The 21,716-nt window shown below is 30.2% G+C and overlaps 1 protein-coding gene across 1 annotated transcript; it reads right to left on the bottom strand.

Annotated features, from left to right (window-relative positions):
• Positions 1-5: 5 nt before the first annotated feature.
• On the bottom strand, positions 6-18,288 carry LOC113519018 (uncharacterized). Its single transcript, XM_026904060.3, has 32 exons — positions 18,285-18,288; positions 17,149-18,208; positions 16,431-16,671; positions 15,435-15,552; positions 14,929-15,183; positions 14,267-14,853; positions 13,671-13,825; positions 12,810-12,995; positions 12,596-12,719; positions 12,247-12,400; positions 11,689-11,912; positions 11,007-11,220; positions 10,597-10,793; positions 10,343-10,507; positions 10,063-10,269; positions 9,614-9,818; positions 9,163-9,349; positions 8,508-8,685; positions 7,912-8,133; positions 7,310-7,477; positions 6,772-6,870; positions 6,424-6,504; positions 5,875-5,978; positions 5,667-5,716; positions 5,385-5,583; positions 4,613-4,825; positions 4,083-4,224; positions 3,721-3,865; positions 2,533-2,711; positions 728-949; positions 491-574; positions 6-167 (listed from the first exon to the last, which is right to left on the bottom strand). The coding sequence occupies exons 1-32, from the start codon at positions 18,286-18,288 to the stop codon at positions 6-8; spliced, it is 6,531 nt and encodes a 2,176-aa protein (XP_026759861.2).
• Between the last annotated feature and the right edge of the window lie 3,428 nt (positions 18,289-21,716).

A 21,716-nucleotide genomic window follows, 5' to 3' on the forward strand; every position in this document is an offset into this window, starting at 1 on the left:
TAAAATCATATTGCTAAATATACATTTTCAACTTTACGTTGTACTATTTTTGCAGATTTAGGGTAAAAGTCTAACAAATATTTCCATTGTTCTAACTTCAAATATACTACATCGACGACAGTGCGAGCGCGGAATGAGAAATGATGAGCAATTCCGACAAATAGACCCTGTTAATTAATTGATTAATTGACATACACAAGAAATAGTAAATAAACTCTTTGTCCTCTTGATAGCAAGTATTTAATAGTAACCATGGCCTATAGAATATATATATATAATAACATATACTCTATGAATACATATTTTTAAATATCCAAGGCAGTTCAAACCAGAACTACAGCAAACAAACTAGGAAATAGAAAGTAATTACTAATTGTGTATTTCATTAATTATTTTGTACTAATTACGTATTTACAACTATTTTATGTGGCAGTGTTGGCATTTTAATTATGTATGAAATAAAATAACAATCACTTAAAAATTTTTTTACCTGTGCAATACCAAAGCTATCTTCCGGTCCTAATATATCATAAATCGATTCAGTTAAATTCGGATGGACAGTTAAAACTTCCACCTGCAAGTTTAATCAATTAAATTAGTCAAAACATCAATTATATATATTTATTTATTACTTATATATATGTAGTATTAATATAATCTTGTAAATACGATTTCTTATTCTTCTATAGTAATATCTATTTTTATTAAAATCATGAAATCTGATTACCTCTCCTCTATGTATAAAGTAGATGCATTGATCAGAATCGCCACATTGCACGATGTAGTTTCCAGGGAAAAATACACAGTGCCTCATCCACATGACTAGCATCCTTCGAAAGTCATCATCGGTCCTACTAAATATTATCGAGTCTCTTATATGACACCCGTATACAGCCTGCATTACTTGGCAGTGAAGTCGGAATGGCAGGGTGTTTACTAATTCTGGCATCTAAATATTGAGGTAATGTTTAGTTTTTCAATCGACTTCAAAAAAGGTGAAGAGGTTCGCAATTCGATTGTAGTTTTTTTTATGTTTGTAACAATTCCGTTATTTATAAACTGATTTTGAGACTTTTAGCAATCTGAAAGTATAAAGGTATACCATACCTGTATACTTGCAAATTGCTATTATAGAAATTTTGAAATTTTATCAAAATAGGTTTATAATGTTTACTGATTGTCGGTGTTTTTTTTTTTGTAGAACAAAATGTGAAAGACTTGTAAAAAATAAGGTCTGAATTTATTTTGTGAATGTTAAATGTTACGTGATTACATAATAATTTCTCAAGCTATTTGCCATTACTAATTACTACTACTACTAAATTAATTTTAAAATCGATAAGGATTTTTAGTGTTGGTCCGATTTTAATTTTGTGAAGTTGGAAGCTGTCGTTATTATTTGTGGAATAATTTCTACATGTAAACATTGCGTGTTGTAATTCCGCGTTTTAAATTCAAATGTTTAATGTAATTGTCATTCGTTTATGATAAAAGTTGCTTTTTTTTGCGGGACAAAATATATGTATGTCTAACTAATGATTTTGTATGGCCTTGATAGCGTATTGATAAGGCACGCTTTTTTATATTGGTTTAAATTCTAGATAGGTTAATTTACCAAACAAACTTTTATTATTCTTTATAGTTATGACTAAGTAGGTCAATATTTTTATTTGAATTATATTTTAATTGGCTTTATTTCAACTATTTAATATTTATTTATATAGAAAAAAAAATGTTTTAATAAGTATATTTTGATATCTCCCTAATTAATTGAGAAACTGTTGTTAGCGTGATTTTAGTTGTATTGTCACGATGTCGTTTTCTGATTTTTATTTATGATAGAATTATTTTTGGTAAAAGCAATGAATAGACAGATGGACAAATCAACAGGTGATGCAAATTTACTTTTGTGATACATTGCCTTTTTCTTTACGGAGCAAAAGATTGCTTCTTGTAGTTTACATTTAGACACTGAGCCTGCGTTATAATTTCAAATATTTCTAGCCTAATTTTCTATGAAATATTAAAATTGCTGTTGATACTTTTATGCAAAGCTAAATGTACTATGCAGGGGGGAAAGGGATTGTTAGTAATGGAGACTGAGAATCCCATTGCTAGCAATATACCCAACCAGGTCGACTTCCTCGCGGTTCCCCCTGGAAACTATCATGGTTAATTCCTGATGAATTCATCATGACGGGCTAACTGGCCTGTTTTCATTCTCATCTATCACCCTTTACTGGTGCTCCGCCAGCGTATCCCGTTAGCGTAGGCGGGGTTACCATACCATTTTCACTTATCAAATGTACTATGCATGTACAATCGACACAATTTAATAATTAGTTGCAGTATATAATTATACCCTTCTCCATCCAAATGTTGCCTGGAAGAGACCGTTCTTGGCGATAAGGCAGCCCATTGTTTTCTCAGTGTAATATTTTCTTGGAATTGTCTGTATTTATAATAAGTTTACTATTCTAATCTTTTGGAGGAAACAATAAAGAATATCTATTTATCTATACAGGTTCTTACCTGTCTTCCTTGCTGTCTATTCCATAGTTTTCTAACATAGTCCCACATTTTGTTCATTTGATGATCACTGAGGTCCATATCACGCAGACCGTCTCTCAGTTCACTGATGCCGTAGTCGTATGCTATACGAGATGACGAGTGGGCGGTAATCATTGCAGACATTTCTGATATCAGAAGCCCTAAATAATAATGCAAAAAGTACTAATTAATGAGTGATGACAGGTGAAGATGAATTGGACTATCGTACGAATTATTATGAATTAATTGTGATGATTTTCAGATGGATCGATCTTTCGGGGTATTTTTATGGCTGCTAGATCCCATTTTTAATAATTATGTACTCCTATCGTAATAAATGATATAGTAAGGATATAGTGGGGTTGTTTCTTATTTGCCATTTTCTGTAATTATCTTTAAAATTAAGGAGTTCTTTTATTATATTTTTTATTATATTTATATAAATTATATATTATTTTATAACATTTATTATTATGGAAAATTATTATTTTTAAACGCTACCGATAATAAAATGTAAACCTGACTTGAATTATAAATTTATGCCGCTTAAAATAAATTTTGGTTTAAGAAATAGAGATAGAGAATGGTATTTTAGAATCGGTCCTAGTATATAGCAGTGATACTGTTTAGGCAGCAACTGTAGTTACACTTAAGTGATTATTTGTTTACTAATATTGACGTTAAAAAAATGTGATAAAAATATAGGATAATAAGTGTTAATCTAGAATTTGTTCCATCCATGTTCCCTTAGTTTTATTTCTTAAATTTCATTCAAATTAGTTCAGGCGTTTGAGTGTAATTTAGTAACACCAAAACATCTTTACAAACTTTCTGTCTTATCACAGGTAGTAGGATTACCTGTGGATTCGTTCACGTGAAATACCTACGTAATGACGTCTTTTGGGTTTTAATGTATATTTATAACAAGCTTTTTTCTCGCGACTTCGCCCGCGTGCCCGGTTATGTTAATTGGCCTGTGTCATTCTGTCCTAATACTTGTATATCAAATTTAGTTTGTTAATTTTTCAATTGTTCAAAATTTGTACATTTTTATTAAGGCGCAAAAAGTAAGTAATAGTTAAAATTGTTCCACAGTTAAGTCAAACATACACTGAACTTGCATTGGTAACATTATATAGATGGACCTTTTAACGTAATCTTTAATGTTACCTGTACAAAATTTGATAACTATTATGACAATAATCGTTTCGATGACCTCAAAATCATTTTGTGAAGATACATCTCCTGTACCGGTAATTGTTAGTAAGTTAATCATATACCACAACGCTGCGATGTACAGAGAGAAATAATTGGCCTGGAAGTAATTAAAATTGTTAAGATTTTTTTAAAAGACATTAGTAGGTACAAAGATTACTGATAATTTACGAATATAAATTAACAAATAGTTATAATGAGTACAATAACGTTCACGTCTCTGAACTCATTAATTAATTGTATTTATCAATTGTTTTAATTAGAGGTTGAAATAAATTAGTAGTTATAGATTTTGAGATTGAGTCTTATAACCTTACCTCGATGTATTGGACTTTTAAATTAAGATCGTCTTTTGACATCCAGTTAGCAGAAGCACAATGCACTGGGGTTAAACAAGAAAGTTTGAAAAAGAAACACGCATTCACGTGTGAGAGTATCGACGCCCATATTGCGATTGTCCTACAAGAAAATTTATATTATAATGATTTACATCTTTATAAACATATAGGATAATCTTACAAATTGCCGTGTGTTTTATTAAAAAAAATCAATGATACGGGAAACCCATTGATAAGTATCTATCGGTATATATATTCTTTATTGCACTTGTAAGTTACATATAAAATAATCTATTTATAAATGTTGTGAGCAAGGGTCGAAACACTGTGATCTGAGTCAATTTAGAAAGGGTTTTAGGCCACAGATAATAATAAATAGTTATTACACAAGAGGCATAATTTTTGAAGCTTAATTAATTCTCATTTTCTCCAATTTTTTTTTAATTAGTCCAAACAATTAAAACTTATTGAAGCCTACTGTAAGTTTAAGCTTTAATAAATTGACTTACATTAACTTAAAAAATAAATTTGCAGATCCAATATTTATTTTTTTATGAGTTCTATAAGTGAAAAGATATGATATTCTGAAGAGTTGTGGAGATCTCATATAGCAAAATAAAGCAAGTTTCATCGTTGGTTTCAGTGTTAAGGCAAATGCCAAGTAACATAATGGAATGTTGGCTAAAAAATCACGTCTTCTAAGGAATACTTTGCCGAAATACCTGAAAATTAAGAAATGTATAAATTTATTCTGCATAAGATATGCATATGTGTACATACCTACTGGGTACCTAATAGAAACAATATAGGTAACAATTTGAAATCCCACAATAATTAGGTATTATAAAATTGAGTTTCCTAGAAAAACTGTATCATACAATTTAATATATCTCCTTCCTATACCTATTGTTTGTATATTATCTTTAAGTGAACGAAAATCCCATTGACTTCCACAAACATAGAAAAGAATAAAGTTAATAAATATAAAATATAAAAAAAAATATAAGTTTCAATATAATATCCTTCAAACTGTGAAGTCACGTGATCGATATACAATGAAAAACAGCCACTTAAATTGTGACAACATTATAGAATCAACATGCGAGTAACTTCTATTGAATGCAAAATGAATGATCAAAGTCGGTAAAAATATCGCTAATATAGGTGTTCAAAAATATTGAGGTGAATTAAAAATTTTCTTTATTTTGTAGCCGTTTAAAAATTTGTTTATCTATTATGACTTCTAGTAAAGTTATTGCCAAATTTTATAAGTGTACTCACATTTTTCTTACTTTCTTTGGATTTAAAATGTAATCTCCATATCTATTCATATATCCGGTGTGCAAGTCTAAGAAAATTTTATAAAAGAAAATTGTATCGAACAACACGCACATGTAGAAAAAGTACGGAATGGAGAGAAAAGCCATCTGATAGACAAGTGCCATAAAATCTACGTACGAAAGAATCAGAATGACGTATTCTGAAAATATAAAGCAGATAAATATGAGTTTAAACGAAACAAGGTAAACCGATCTATTTATTGAAGAGGATTTTAATAATTACCCATAAAAGTGACTAATTTGCAGTCTGGGATTACGCTGCTACGAAACCATCTGGAAATATCTTGAGGTATTAATAAATATAATCATAACACATCTGAATAAAAACTATAAAGTTTACATGCGTCCGTATATCATTATTCATTTTTTATACTTTCTTTGGATGGCTTATAAATTTATTTTACGCTAGGTAAAAGTTCACCAATTCTTACCTATGAGGTTTAAAAAGCAACAACGATGCCGTAATATATTCAGCATTCCCGACTGACGTTATCGATCTGGAGCCATGAGATTCCGCAATACTTTTTTCAGGACTCTATATTTAGAAAACATAGTAGAGATAATTACAGAAAGGACATTATTTATTATTATTATTGGTAGAAGCATTGGTTTCGTAGAAAATTGGCTCAAAAAGCTATAAAGTATCGTTAAGTATACTATATTCTTTATTGTATTTTGTAAATAACAAAGAAAAGACAGCTATAGGTGTTATGGGAAAGGGTGGGCTTATCTCCAGAAGAGATTTATTTCAGCCAATTATATAATTAGCAAATATTAGAGCGGTGACTTTTCAGTCGGATAAGGTTAACGATGGTCCGGAAACTTTAAGATCAAAAATCTGTAAATTCGTGTTAGAATCATTTAAAAATGATGAACACTTGTTTCGTACTTTGCAGGGCATTTAAAGTTGCTGTTTGGTAAACCACGTCAGAGACTTTTGTGTATAAGGTAGTAATTAATAAATCACTTATTTTTCTTACATCTAAGAAAACAGAAGGATCTATATCCTCTTCATCATCATCATCATCTCCAGCTTCATAGGATAATGGATATGATTGTATCTGTAACGCAAGTAACATTAAAAATTATTAAAAAAACATCTTTTTAAAAAACTTATTTATTATTATTTATTTATGGTTTATTCACAATCTAAACTGTAAAAAGTCCAGTACCTATTTAACTGTACCCATATTAATAGATATATATGCATAATGGTATCGTATCAAAGTTAAAAATGTATATATATTGAATATTTTTAAGTCAGGTTGTTTATAACTATTATTGTCTTAGTGTCGACAAACCAAATCAAATAAACATTCATAAATTACCTCTAAACTAGTTTGTTCTGATAATACAGTCGGCAACACGTAATCTTTTACAGCTGAGTTTACGGAATATTTAACTTTTCTAAGAACCGATGGATAATTCTGGAAAATATAATAGTGGTATGAGTAGTATTTTAACTACTAAATTAATATAGGACTTAGATAAAAGTTAAATTATTTGCATGGTATAACGAAAGTGTTAACCAGATTCATAATCGTTTTTACATTGATTATATTTCAGCAAAGACCCAAAAGAAAGATATTTGGACTTTTCAGTGTAAAAGTAAATAAATGTGTTTTAAATTAATTTTTTTATTTTATAGTACATAGAGATAGGCATTTCAGGTTTAAACCCTGTGTCTCTAAAAATAGATTTACGATAATATGCCCGATATAGAATTTGCATATTTTAAAAAGTATAAGCATTTTTTTTTTTTGTTCAGTTCTAGAAATATATGTGTTTTTAATTATGGTAAATTATTTTTCTTACATTAATTCACTCAAGTATACTCTAAAACTATATAACTTTCTTTGTACGTACTTTTAAAAGTGCATAAAACTCACGACCTTGTATGCTCAATAAATCGATGTTTCGAGATGCTACGACGTTTGACATCGTTAAATATTTAGATGCGCCTCTAATGTTACCAAATATGCCTCCTGGACCCATACACGCTTCGACTTCATTAATATCTGACACTATATCCACCTACACAACAGATTAAAAATATATTTATGTTCTGACAACATTTTGTATAAGGTAACCAGATTGTGATTTTTTTTTCAAATATATGTGATGTGTATCTTTCGTATTAAGCACAATAATAAATGTTACAGTCGGCACCAAAAGTAGATTATTACAAATTTTCAAAATACTTATACGCCATTGCATAGGTCTGACTCATAAGAAGTAAGTCTAGTAGGATTTAACTAAGAAAGGATTCAACACCGTAATAACTTAAAGTTAACTGAATACTTGCGTAAACAATAGGCTGCATTAATTTGCCATTGGGCAATTTGAAAATTGTCCATTTCTTTTGGATTTTAGTGTTTAAAAATCAAAAAATCTCGAATAAGTTACACTTTTTTCTTTTTGAGTTCGTTTACATTTAAATTAATTATATGGACAAAGATTTAGCTCACCTTACCACGGTAAATAATATACATAGCGCTTATAACTTCGTTGGATCTTATTACCATGTACCCTTTCTGAAAATATTGTTCCTTTAATTTTTTTGCGAATGCTCTGAAGAAGGAATATTCCACGTCTTCAAACAGTGGTATTTCTCTTAGAGTCTTTTCATACATATACAATACAGCATCTTCATTTAAATTTGCATGCAATTTCCCCAATATGGATTGGTGCTAAGGATAAGAATGCGTACAAAATGTAAGTCATGGTCTTAATTAATATGTTTCAATATGATTGATCCATGTTGACATTAGAGGTCAGGGATTTTTTATTTCTTGGCAGAATATACTTACTACATATAGATTTTTTAAATATATTTAATTACATTAAAAAGACAAATGTAATCGTTTATTTATTTACAGCAAACGTATATAACATTTAATTAAAAACTGAATATTAAACTGTTTAAATTTTCATTAAGTTCTAATCAAACAGATTATAGTACCATTACACTATAACTGTAACAGGACGCAAAATTTATTGTTGCTTTTGAGAGGTAAAAACTGTGAAAATCCAAAGGGATTTTCACAGTTTAGTAAAGACTTACCGACCATCCACCAGTTCTCTTCCATTGATACTTCCAGTACTCGAGTACCGTTTTCTTTAACAATAATGGCACTTTCTCTCTATTCAAGAAAAGTTCTAAGTGTTTTAGATTTTCATGAAATCTCGTAATCACTTGATCAGCCATTGCTTTTAGTGATGCTATTTTTGCATAAACGTATCTGTGCAATTAAACAGGGCATGAATGTTTTATTATGTACATTGATATAAATATTAAATGCAATACATTAAATGTCACTCTAGTACCGTGTGTGAGGACGCCATTTGCCTTGTTTATAATTAAGTAAACCAGAATTTACTGTAATGAGAGTTATCAGATTGATGGCTAGAGCTACAAGTCGCAAATCAAACGAGTCAGGTAAGTTTCTAAATCCGTTCATGAAACAATTTCGGGTTATTAAATTGCTAGCTATTTATGATTTTCCTCACGTTTATTAGACTGAAATCTGTCTTATACGTTAATCTAAGATAATATATGATTTATATTGCGAATTATATTCAATTAAATGTAAAGACAATATAAGTTTTACATTTAAATTTGTTCAATCGTTAATGCGTGACTGATTAAAAAACATCCTAACATTGTTAAAAAAAATATATTAATGTTAAATGAAAATATAAATTGATTATCAAGTTACCCAAAAAATAAAACTCCATGTATGTTAACACAAATCGACAAGATCATGTGGGTGGTGTCTTGGGCAGTGATATCACCAAATCCGGCCCCACTAAAACTTGTAGCCGACCAATAATAAGCCAACAGATATACTTTGATTGGAGATAAATACTCGTCTTTTAGAGTACTGGCTTCATCTATCCAAGATCCTTTAAAAGCAAATTTGATTAATTTTGATTTTAAAATATATAAATTACAATTGAGGCACAAAAAGGCGTATTGAGTTTTTTCTTAGATTGTACATCTGACGGGCCTGATTGTTTATTATCTTTATGGTATATGTGAAACAATAGTATAGATAGTGGTAAGAATTTTTTATTAAAAGTTGTCAGTTTTGATAGTTGCAATAAAAAAAATCATAATTATTGATAAGTAATATATTTTTTATTGAAACTAAAAGTTAGCTAGCTTACCCCTCTGACATATCATATTCCCATCAGGATGAAATGTAGAATTAATGTATGGGCCTTTTAAAGACAATTCCGATACTTTTCGAGCAAAATCATGGGGATTAGAGGCCACTGTATATCTACAAGAGATCATTATCAATATTGACGTGTATAGGTTTAGAAAAAACAAAGTCAATAAAAGGAATTGAACGACACTCATCAAGTATGCCTGTAAGAGAATAGTTTGAACGTTTGAACGTTGATTGTATATTAAATAGATGCTATATATAATAGATATTAATGATAATATTAAATATCAGTACTGTATACAGCAGCAAACATTACAAAACTAAGTAGTACTAACAAATAGAAGGCTAACAATACCTATAAAGCTGCAAAAACTATTTTACAAACTTAAATATCGAGCTAAAAATTGTATTGTAAGTCGTAATTAGTATTATTATGATAGATACTCTTTTTAAAGCAGCGATAGATTCCGCCCAGAAAGCAGAGTAAAGTTTATAAATTTGTAAAATACTGATCATCCGAAACATGCAATGATAAATGTGATAATTTATTTGATGATCTTCATTTGAGTGATTTTCATTATGTTTTGGAACGAATAACAACCATACAGCATACCAAGGTAAACAAGTGAGAAAATCTAGTGTAAATGGACCCTGTAAAGTAAAAATAGAACGTATTAATAAAGTATACGTAGACTTATTTCATAATTAGTAAGTGATTGCTAACCTTGAGATAGTTTTTTGCTGTCAAATAAGGATGGTAAATGAGTTGGTTTTTAGATCCGTAAAAAGCAACGTGGAGCATCAGATAAAGATCGATGTAGCATATCGATTCCAGAACTAATATAGTAATGTTGAATATGCCATACAAAGGTGCCAAAGAAACGACAATCTAAAAGTAATTTAAGTACAACTTATAAAAATTTATATAGGTACGTATATGGTTGTTTAGGTAAGTAAAAAGTAGTATAAATATATTACCGGAACTAATATGCACAGTAAAAATGCACTGATCACTCGAATAATTGCCCATGTTTTTAAAAATATGCCATCAGGCTTTATAGCAATAGGCATCAACAGATAGGGAGCAATATTATTTAGTATTTTAAATTGCTTGTATGATTTCCAATAATTTTCTTTCCTTCTTTTGTAGTAGGCCGATACATTAATAAATGAATCTGAAAAACCGTATATTATTTTTTATTATAGTTTATTAGCTGTGTTTATTATATTAGTATAATAATATTATAATAATTATATGAAATGTTTATATGTCTCCTAATGATTAGCAGTTTCCTGTATTTATAGATGATTTTGAAATGTAAAAATTATTCACGAGTCATTTATTTATTCGGATATTTTTAGATACGCAAACAACTCATTTAACTTACTATTAATAAAAGTTTGTAAAATGTTGGTAATTTTCACTCTTTCCTTCTTTGTTATTAGTTTATTGTAGTGTTTCAAGTATGCTCCTGCATTTTGAGATTTGGCTTGATTTTCTATTTTATTTAGCTCTACGCTTGACAATAGGTTCTCATGTTCTCTCATGTCAGGAAACAGACTCAACGCTGATGTATAAGCAGAGTGGCTTATACAAATCAACTAAAAGAAAACGAGTATAATTAAAAAATATATACATATATCACAGGTGCAACCAATCAATATTTTTTGGTTTATTGTAGAAAATAGAATATTTTTTTATGGATTAACAAATTGACTACCCACCAGATGGGAAGTGGTACCGATTTGATCATTTTCTATTAGTGTAATTTAATTCAATGTTATGTCATAATTTATGTAATAATGATTACCTATATATTAAAGAGATTTTTTTAATTTCGTTGATGTAGAAGTTTCATTTATCTAAATAATTATTTTGTAATTTTGTTTTAATTAGTTTGCTGTTTATTTCGTAGATATAAAAAAAAAAACTAATTATTAACGGAATCAATGGATAAATGATAAATACAATAGTTTACACTTATATAGCAAAGATTACAAAATTCATAGATGCTGTTTTCATTTTTACTTACGCAATACTCAAAAATATATTATTTGATAAAAACTTACTTTGCAGTGTGTCAAAGTAATCACAGTGCTAATAGCGGGAACTCCATATAGTAGCACTAGTAATCCTAAATGATTGCCTGGTCCAATGACACGTTCTTTCTTGGATTCTTTCATATCATTGGAAGTCACTAAACAGTAGCCACTTTCAATAATATATAGTTCTCTAGTTACTGTACCACCATAGTATACAATTTCCCCAGGTGGAAGTATAATATCTCTTGCGGCTATTGCAACAAAAGCAATTGCATTATTTAAATTTACTAGGTAAGAAAAAGTGTCTTTGATTTTTTTTTTATATAACAATTTCATCAATCAATCAATTCGACCATTATGTTTTTTTTTATATAACTTAGAATGGCAAACAAGCTAACGGCCCACCTAATAGAAAGTGTTAACCGTCGCCTATAAACATGAGCAGTACCATGGACATAACATTAGTCATCCTCTTACGACACAAACGGGAAAGAAAAGGGTAGCCTATTCTATGTTGGGACCATACAGCATTTATCGTGTGCTACAATTAATATTTAATAAAACATGTTTATAGTAAATAATCACTTTCAGTTAATGTTTGAATATAAGCTTTGTTTTTCACTTGGAAAAATCGTATCGAAGTAAGAGCTTTAAAGCGCGCTTGATGTAATACTTTTTTTCTCAACTCTGAAGGCACGACAGTGTTTTCTAGCCAATTTTCGTCAGTTATCTCCACTCCCTGAAATAAAGTACGATAACAACAATGAGACAATGGGAGGAATATTTATTAGGTGTTGCAAAGTTTGATTTGGCGGGTATCTACATACAGCCACGTACTGTTTTTCAGAAAATAATTTTAGCCTACGTTTATTACAAACGGGTCTATTTAATAACTACGAATATTATTTTGTATTACGAGTATTCTGATACGTACCGAGTTGTATTGCCATTGTAATTCATAAAAAGCCATTATTCTAGATTTTATAGCTGAATGCATATTATTATCCTCCATGAATTTGTCTATGGTTATGATTACTTCCAAAAAAGCAGTTTTAGTTCTAAAAAAATTATAGTAATGTTAACCAATAATATTTTACAAATTTAATAAGTATCTAATCTCTTTATAGTTCTTAGTTCGCCTTTCTTACCTAGACCAATGTGTGACGACAGCGGAAAATTCTGATATACAGTAACCAGTTAGTAGTACTCCATAGAGACTGAGAAATGCGACGAAACCCATATCATATTTATCTCCAGGGGTATAATCCCCGTAACCGACGGACAATAAAATAGTAGTAGCAAAATATACGGACGTAATAATCGGGTACTTTGTTCTGTGAACAATTTGTTAAATGAAAGCAATAAAATGTCGCTGGATTTTTATAGCTATTGACCATTTTGCACAATGGTAAAGGCTTATTAAATTCTATGAATCTTGACTGTGTGATATATACCTATTGCTGTCTCATATATTACACATTTTAATAAGAATATTTATATGTGCTGGTAAATTTTATCAGGTATCTTGCAAAATAGGCAGAGAATCCTGTTTATCAACTTTTCTATCTTTATATATATCTTATTTCGTCCACTTTCATAATTCGTGTCATGCACAACTATGCACTTTTATTTCGCTTTTAACTTATCTATAATATGATAGAATTGTGGAATGCTCCCTCCCTGCAAAAGTTTTCCCAAGAGACTACAGAATGGGGCTCTTCAAAAGGGGGTAAAGAGGTTTCTTCAGGGTTGGCAACACACGCGTAATACCTCTGGTATTGCAGGTGTTCATAGGCTAGGTAACCACTTACCATCAGGTGGGTCGTATGCTTGTTTGCCACCTCAGTGGAATAATAAAAAAAAGGACAAATTTACCCTAGTATCTATTTTGTCTGTGGTAATTTAGGAAATTTTGGTGAAAATTCATGCTATTATTATCATAATTATTTATCTAAATCATACTAGTATATTGTCGGCATGTAGTATATCGTGTTGCTTTAATAACTTACTTGCTAGTGGCGACACTATTCATTTGATTATCCCAAATTAAAGCTCTACTAAACCACGAATTTTCTGAGCAGAGGCTTACGAAACATGCTTCCATGTATAAAATCACACCACACCAATAACACAAAAGACATATATAAATACAGTATTTTGCAATCTAAAACGAGACGAAGTTATATAACGATACACATAATAATTTATATCGAACGCAAAACTATATTCATCTCCAATATATATAGAATATACAATGGCGGAGCACCAGTGAAGGGTGATCGATGAGAATCAGTTGGCCCATCATAACAAATTCACAAGTATTAACCATGATATATTAAAATATATCCCCAATATACCTATATTAAAATATATGCACAAGTAAATGTATAGACAAAGCTATAAATTTATTATATACTTTTTTAAAAGAATCCTACTAATTTGGTTGAAATATTATAACTTGTTTTCTGGAAAACTCCAATAAGAATGAGAAATTGCGTTCCGAAATTTAAACAGTTTACACTAATATTAAATTCTACGTGGTAGGATACCACGAGAGAAAGGTAATCGTAAAATTAATTAATCGTAAAATGACATAATGATTTACCTTTATTACAAGTGTGTTCAGTAATAATTTTCTTTCTAAATTATCAAAAAAATTTGACAATCTCCAAACAAGGCAAAGTTTGACGCCTTTACATAAATAGTAAAGATGTTCCATATAATTATCGTGATAGTTCACCGTTCTATGTATTGTAACAATGTATTCAAATGGTATTATTGCAATGATATCAAGGTAAAATCCTAAGGTATTCATTCTATACTGCAGAATACTACGGGAGTTTTTCAAATGGGTCTTTTTCGTTTTAATTGCAGTTATGCATGACATTAAAATGTTAAATATCAAAGATATAACTACAACAATTTGTGTATAGACAAAAAAACCGTCCTCAGGAAATTTTCTTTTGATGCCTATGTAATACGGATAGATCAAACAAATATAGGACACAATAATAAGCATATAGTGTTCCCAGTAGTATACCAAATAACAGTTTGATCCTAAAATCCACGGAAAATTAGAATTCAGGCACGTGAACTTTGTGATTTTTTTCTTTACATGTTCTGATAATATGTATAAATCCAAATAATTCTCTTCCAATTCATCATCCTTTGTTATGTCTGTGTCTATTTTACCTGCAATTCTCAAAGTTTAATTTCATAAATCTTACACCTAATATGATTTGAAAAATATTTAAATATACGATTTACCTTGAATATATCTTAATTTATCTTTTAAACATTTTATGCTACTCTTTTTCCGGTCCTTGGAAGCGTATATATTTAAGGTCAGTGGAGTATAAATGTTCTCTTTCTGTTTTCTGTGTCGACATCGCGTTAAACGTTCCTGTAATTCTTGTCTTATGTTATCCACTAGGTCTGGGTAAGTAATCATAAGCTTTATGAATTTAGTCTTGTTTAAAACTTGACACTCCACATAAGTTGCTGCCTTTACCGTACATCTTGCTATGAACAAAACATTCTGTTGATGGTATCTGTTATGTAGTCGTTTTCACATAGATAGCATTTTATTACGGTTCACACCTTAATAAAATTTTAAGTTATAAAAAATGCAGATAGGTATTATCAGCACTTCATCGGGTGCACCTACAGCTTGTTTGCTACTTTAGGTTGTATAAAAAAATTAACATTAATAATAATTATACTTTTAGGTATTAGGTAAGGTAAAATTTTCACAGGTTTTTCATAACGCTCACCTGGTATGTTATAAACCAACGCTATTTCACCGAAACACGTTCCCTTGGAAAATGAAATCATCGGACTTTCATCATCTTCATCAGATAATAATTCTAAAACCCCGTTAGTAATACACACCTAAAATATTAGATATAAAATATTAGTATAAATGACAAAGTTTATTATTATAAAATTACTAGATGTTAGACTATACTCCTGTAAATATGCAAGAATCTATTATCTTCCATTCACGTGGAAGTTTTGATAAAAATATCTTACTAATATAATATAATTGTAATTAGACGATGCCATGTACATGGGAGATATTAAAAAAAATGGAGATTTTAATAAATCCAGTAGATAGAATGAGCTCCCTGCCGAGGTTTTACCAAGAGACTACAGCATAGGGTTCTTCAAAATTGGGGTACAGAGGTTTCTTCAGGATCGGCAACGCGCGCGTAATACCCCTGGTATTGTAGGCATTCATAGGCTACGGTAATCGCTTACCATCAGGCGGGCCGTAGGCTTGTTTGTCACCTCAGTGGTATAAAAAAAGATGCCAAAACAATAATTATTAGAAATTTTGTGTTTGTCATCTGTATGTTTGTTCCGGCTTTCCGTAAAAACTTGCACGAAATTGGGTGCGGTTTACACACCTGTGTTCCTGATAACCTAAAATCTGGTGAATGTTTTACAATGATGAATGTCTTAATATGCCAAGTAGAAATGGTCTAATTCGTTGGTTTTCTTATTTCTGAAATCGACACGGACAAAATCCTAGTCTTATACAAAGTAACGTCTGAATAAAATTCATGTCTATGTGTTAATGATGTATTTATATGTTAATCAGTCAGTTGGTTTCTTCTTTTACATGGACTAAAGCAATTATATCTATCAATAAACATTGCATGTATGTAATTGCTTCTAGATACAGTATTGTCATATTTGCATATTGTTGTAGCCAGCAAATAGGTGCAGTACTATTAAAACGAGGATATATAAAAGCAGTAAGTTACCATAATAGTCTTGTTGTGATTATGATTGTAGACAATATCACCAGGCAAGTAAAACTGATGAGTCATATCTAGCGACAGTCTTCTAAGGAACGCCTCCGGAAGTTTTCTGAATATTAAAGAGCTATACAGCGGTACTGCGTTTAAATCGTAACAAATTTCCATTTGCAATGGACTTGGCAATAATTCCAACAATTTTGGTTGGAAAACACCTGACTTTTGATACCATAAGTCTTCATAGTACCTTGAAAATAAACAAGTTCATTATTAGATAATGATAATGAATGTATTATAATAAAATTGTAGAATGAACATGTCTTGTACAATGAATATAATTCACACTGGCTAAGCCACGGAGTCAGTTATTACCTATATTATAACATCTTCTCGAGTAATCAGTAGGGTATAACGATCTGAACAGAATCATGCAATTTGTTCCAATTATATATATATACGCTAAGTATAGGTTACTCAAAACATTGTTTGTTATATCATCTAGGAATTAAATTTAACAACATTAAATCATGTATTTATAAGCAGTATCGAAAACAGGGGTTGCTAGAGAGAGGTGGTTAAATTGGCTAGTATTGATATCTGTGAATTAATTATACTTTTACAATCGATAGGATTTACTCTCATATTGAATCCCATATTACTATTGTTACAATTAAAATCGTCGTTTGTTTTTTACTGCAGAATAAACTCTTAAATTGTTTCTTACCTTATAATTCTTTGTGTTGTATCTTTATCCAATTTGATTAGGTCGAGATGATTTTGTATATTTTGCAATTGTCTCACATATTTAGCACGTCTCGTCGTTATAGTTATGAATAAAGATGTTAAAGATCCCACGAATACAACCGTCGTTAGCAAGAATCCCAATAAAATAGCTAAAATAGCTGTAACTCGTTCTATTGTTGTAACTGGGTACAAATCTCCAAGTGCATTTGTTGTGAGAAACATAACCGACCAATAAGTACACACGAAGTACCAGTCAAATGTGACTTCTGTTGGGAGGTAAATTGCAGCGGCCGACCACGACGACCGAATTTCGTGTATATCGAAATTTCTATATGAGAACAGATACCACACACATGTCCAAGTATGAACAGACAGCAAAAATAATATAAGATATTGGAATAGAAATGTAGTCCATTGGTTACTTCCTGCTTCGGAGGATTTGTTGTAAAAATATTCTATTATTCTGTAAACACGTATAGTCGCCATGATCGGCGCAATTGAAATTACATCAAAGTATTTATTTTGATAATTTAATAAATACAAAAAAGTATATGGCATGGCAAGTATAACGTCTAAAGCTACACGGCTTGTTTCTGGCTCAACCAAGTTTAAAGTTTTTTTCCATTTTTTGAAGAATTTTAAACCAAAAATTATGACAACGTCCAAAGTAAAAGTGAAGTTTAAACAAAATATAACAGCAACAATCCACATCGGTCTCTCTTTTTGTTCGTAAAACGTATATATGCATGTGTCTAAGATATATTCTGTGAAAATAATTGTAAGAATGAATACCTTCCATACAGGATCGGAGTATATTAGTAGAATTGAACGTAGTTTGCTCTTAGTAAATTCAGTTCTAGTCTCCTGTAGTATGGCGTAAGTTTTCTGTCTTTTATCTTCATCTATTTCGTAATGTATGTTATGGCTGGATGAATCTAGAAGACGAATAGCAGTAGGAGGGTGCATTAAAATTTTATTCCTGTCTAATTGACGCCTATACTTGTACACATCAAACATCAATTCCTTTTCTTCGTTATTATCTGAAAATGTATTTTAATGACATTACATTGTTTATATAAATATTAATAGATTTCTACAAATTATAGATCATCTTACCCATTTTGTTGTAAGATAGCACGGGTATAAACAGGAATAGGCATTTAACCAATATTTTGATGTTGACATTGATTTGAATTTAAGGTGTCTAGTGATTGAATGTGTAAATACATAATCAGTTATTATTGGTATCTATAATAAATTTACTATTGTTATCAAAATAGATATGCTTTATTTTTTCCTCCAAAAGATTATAGTAGTAAACTTATAATAGATGTAATTTCAAAAAATGAAAAAAATGGTCGGTCTTATTGCTAATAACGATCTCTTCCAGGTGACCTTTGGATGGAGAAGAATTATTAATAATGCATAAAATGTTATTGTGAAATTCTATTATAGTCGCATTGTTGTATAGAATACTATTGCTGAAATATATCAAGGTGAATTGAAACTGTCTTAGTATCTTTTAGTTGACATTTTGAATAGTGGTTTAGGTTTTGTTATTACATCTAAAGAATAAAATTAAAAATTTGCGAATGATTATTCATAGATAAATTTTCATGTATACTATTATTCATTAGGCAGCCTGTAAAGTTATCGGTTCGTCTGTATTATTTTTTATATGTTAATTTTAAATCTATTTTCATAATAATTTTTCCAGACTATATAGAGTAGTAGGTATACTGACTGTATATTGGAAGTACATACATGTATCTACTATATTTTTAAGATAAAATCGTACTCTTCAATTTATATATAAATAATTAAATTGTAATATACAATACACAAATAATTATAATCTTAGGCTATTATATATTCTTTATATAATATTTGTCCATCCCTAAGAGTGATTTTATATATTTTGCAAATCTAGTTGGTCACAAATAGATATTAATCTAGTATGCCAGCTTTTAGAGATTGTTATGCACATAATATTATTAAAGCCTGTTTGTACTAGTTGGATCAACAATATAGTAGGTAGTAAAACATTTGCAGCAGTAGCTATTTAATGCTTTTCTAGACACTGCTGTAAATATTTATGGTAATTATCTGTTAATTTTAATTCTAAAATATGTAGGTGTATACAGATATTTTTTATTGTATTATATATTCAATTTTTACCGGGTATTATTTAGCTGTACGGTTTTTACTCTTGTACATTCTACAGTTTTCTTTCAGCTTTGAGAAACTGTAGAATGTACGAGATCCCTTTATGGGATAAGTCTGCCATTGTATATTAAATATTTTAATGTATTCAGTATGAATTAAGTACAATAAAGATTTTACAGTACAACACAATACAATACAACAACCATCATGGTTTAGAAATAAACATTGTTTATTCTACCATGCGGACTATTCTCGTATCCTTAGTTAATTCTTACTTCATCATGAAATTTGATATACATGTAGTATTCGGGATGGAGACGGATAGAAACTTGAGCAAAGTCGAACGATATATTCTGAACACGTGAAGCAAGTCGCAAGTAAAAACTAGAAATGAATTTTGGTATATATAATATACTATTTGGGGTGGAGAAAAACGTAAGCTATTTTTTATGTCAGTCAATCAACATATTCTGATCATGCGGACGAGGCCGCGGGTAGACTAGTATGTTATAAAATAACTTATATCTTCTTATACTAATGAAGATTGGTTTATAAAATAATACAACAAAATATAGCTTTTGCAATAAATAATATTTATGTATTTTAAAGTCTTATATGGGGGTATAATTATAATCTAAATCATGTAAAACTGCTATTTAGAAAAAATCAATGTAACATAACATAAGTACTTATCTACTTACAAGGAGTTATAGTGGATCGTGTCTTATTAGATGGGCGTTTCGTATCATCAAATGGTGAAGCCAAATTCGTCGTAGAAATTTTGTGCAAAACAGCCATTGGTGGTTTGGTGACGCAATGTTTTTCTCTCCACCAACACGTAGGCAGCAAGCCGGATATCTAACTAGACGGACTGCGCACGGCACTCCAACCTACATACTACATGAACATAATAAAAATTGTGAACACGACATTATTTCACATTTAACTGAATAATTTTAATAGAGACTAATTATGTTTTGTCTTTTCAGGTTAATTATATTTTATATTTGCTCAAAATTTTGTAACACAGTATTAATAATCTATTAAACAAGAAACAAATCGTCATAGTCGTAGAATACTAACGGATCTTTATATGTAATCTTTGTCAGATCCGTCAATATTCTACGACTATAACGAAATATTGTTATTTTCATAATTGATGATAAATTCGTTATATATTATTAGTAATTGTGATATCTATACCATAAGAATCTACATTTTTATTTAAGTATGTGTATGAGTTTGATAATTAATATAAAGAAAATTGAGAAGATCCAGGAATTTTACGTAGCGATTAAAGCTTGATACTACAATTTAGATTTCTTAAAGTTTAGAAATCTGTTTGATACGTGACTATATCTAAATAACTTTCAACAATTTTAAATATGGCTTGTGTAATCTAATATCTTTCCTTTATGAATTGTTATGGTGTACTATAACAACCTATTATCGTCCCATTACAAGTAAGTATTATAAGTATTCGTAAGTAGTCCAAGCTACTTAAGAGTACTTATTTGTGTAGGATGAGTCTAATATAAAAATCCTACATTGTTAATTCGTATTCCAATTTTCGTAACGTTTGATAATTAAAGTCTTAGCGAGTTTCCATAATAGGATCAGACGCATAATCACTACTTTTATGGAAGTAGGAGCCATGTATCGGTTAAAAATGTCGTCATAAAACGACTTTAAACACCTTTAGCATTTCGCAGGACATCGGATTTGTTTAAAAAGGTCTGTGGTGTTTAGATATTTAGAGAAGTATATCCAAATAGGTAGCTAATATTTGAGAGGCAAAATTAAGTATAATGTCGTGGGGGTGTCGTGGGGTAAGTATAATTTCGCTTTCAAATTTGTGTTTCATCGAAAAGATCTTTTTCCTTATGCTTATTTTTTATTTTCATATATTTTATTTTCTTTTTTATATCAATATATTAAAAAGTCCAACTTCGATCGAGTGGTCAACCGACGAATCCAACTCGGCTGGGCAGCGTTCGGAAAACTACGCCACATCTTTCCATCCAAAATACCTCAAAGTTTGAAGACGAAGGTCTTCGACCAGTGGTTGTTGCCAATGACGACTTATATGGAATTGCCCGTATGCAAAATCTTCAAATTACTCAGCGGGCTATGGAGACGGCTATGCTCGGAGTTTCTTTGCGTGATAGAATCTGAAAGGAGAATATCCGCAAAAGTACCAAAGTAACCGACATAACCCGAAGGAAAAACAAACTGAAGTGGCAATGGGCTGGTCACATAGCTCAAAGAACCGATGTGGAAAAAAGGTTCTCGAGTTGCGACCCCGTACTGGTAAACGCAGTACAGGACGACCACACTAGATAGAGTGACGACTTCGAATGCATTGTCAGTCAGTGGATGCAG

Source organism: Galleria mellonella, unplaced genomic scaffold (assembly GCF_026898425.1).
Source record: "Galleria mellonella isolate WM207_F2 unplaced genomic scaffold, CSIRO_AGI_GalMel_v1 utg165, whole genome shotgun sequence".
NCBI lineage: Eukaryota > Metazoa > Arthropoda > Insecta > Lepidoptera > Pyralidae > Galleria > Galleria mellonella.

Bases quoted from the DNA above. Each gene is read 5' to 3' on its own strand.
- LOC113519018 (XM_026904060.3), bottom strand. The intron at 12,996-13,670 runs GTAAGTTATTAA...AATTGTTCACAG, and splicing joins AATAGTGTCGCCACTAGCAA to AACAAAGTACCCGATTATTA. The intron at 5,717-5,874 runs GTAAGAATTGGT...AGATATTTCCAG, and splicing joins TTGCTTTTTAAACCTCATAG to ATGGTTTCGTAGCAGCGTAA.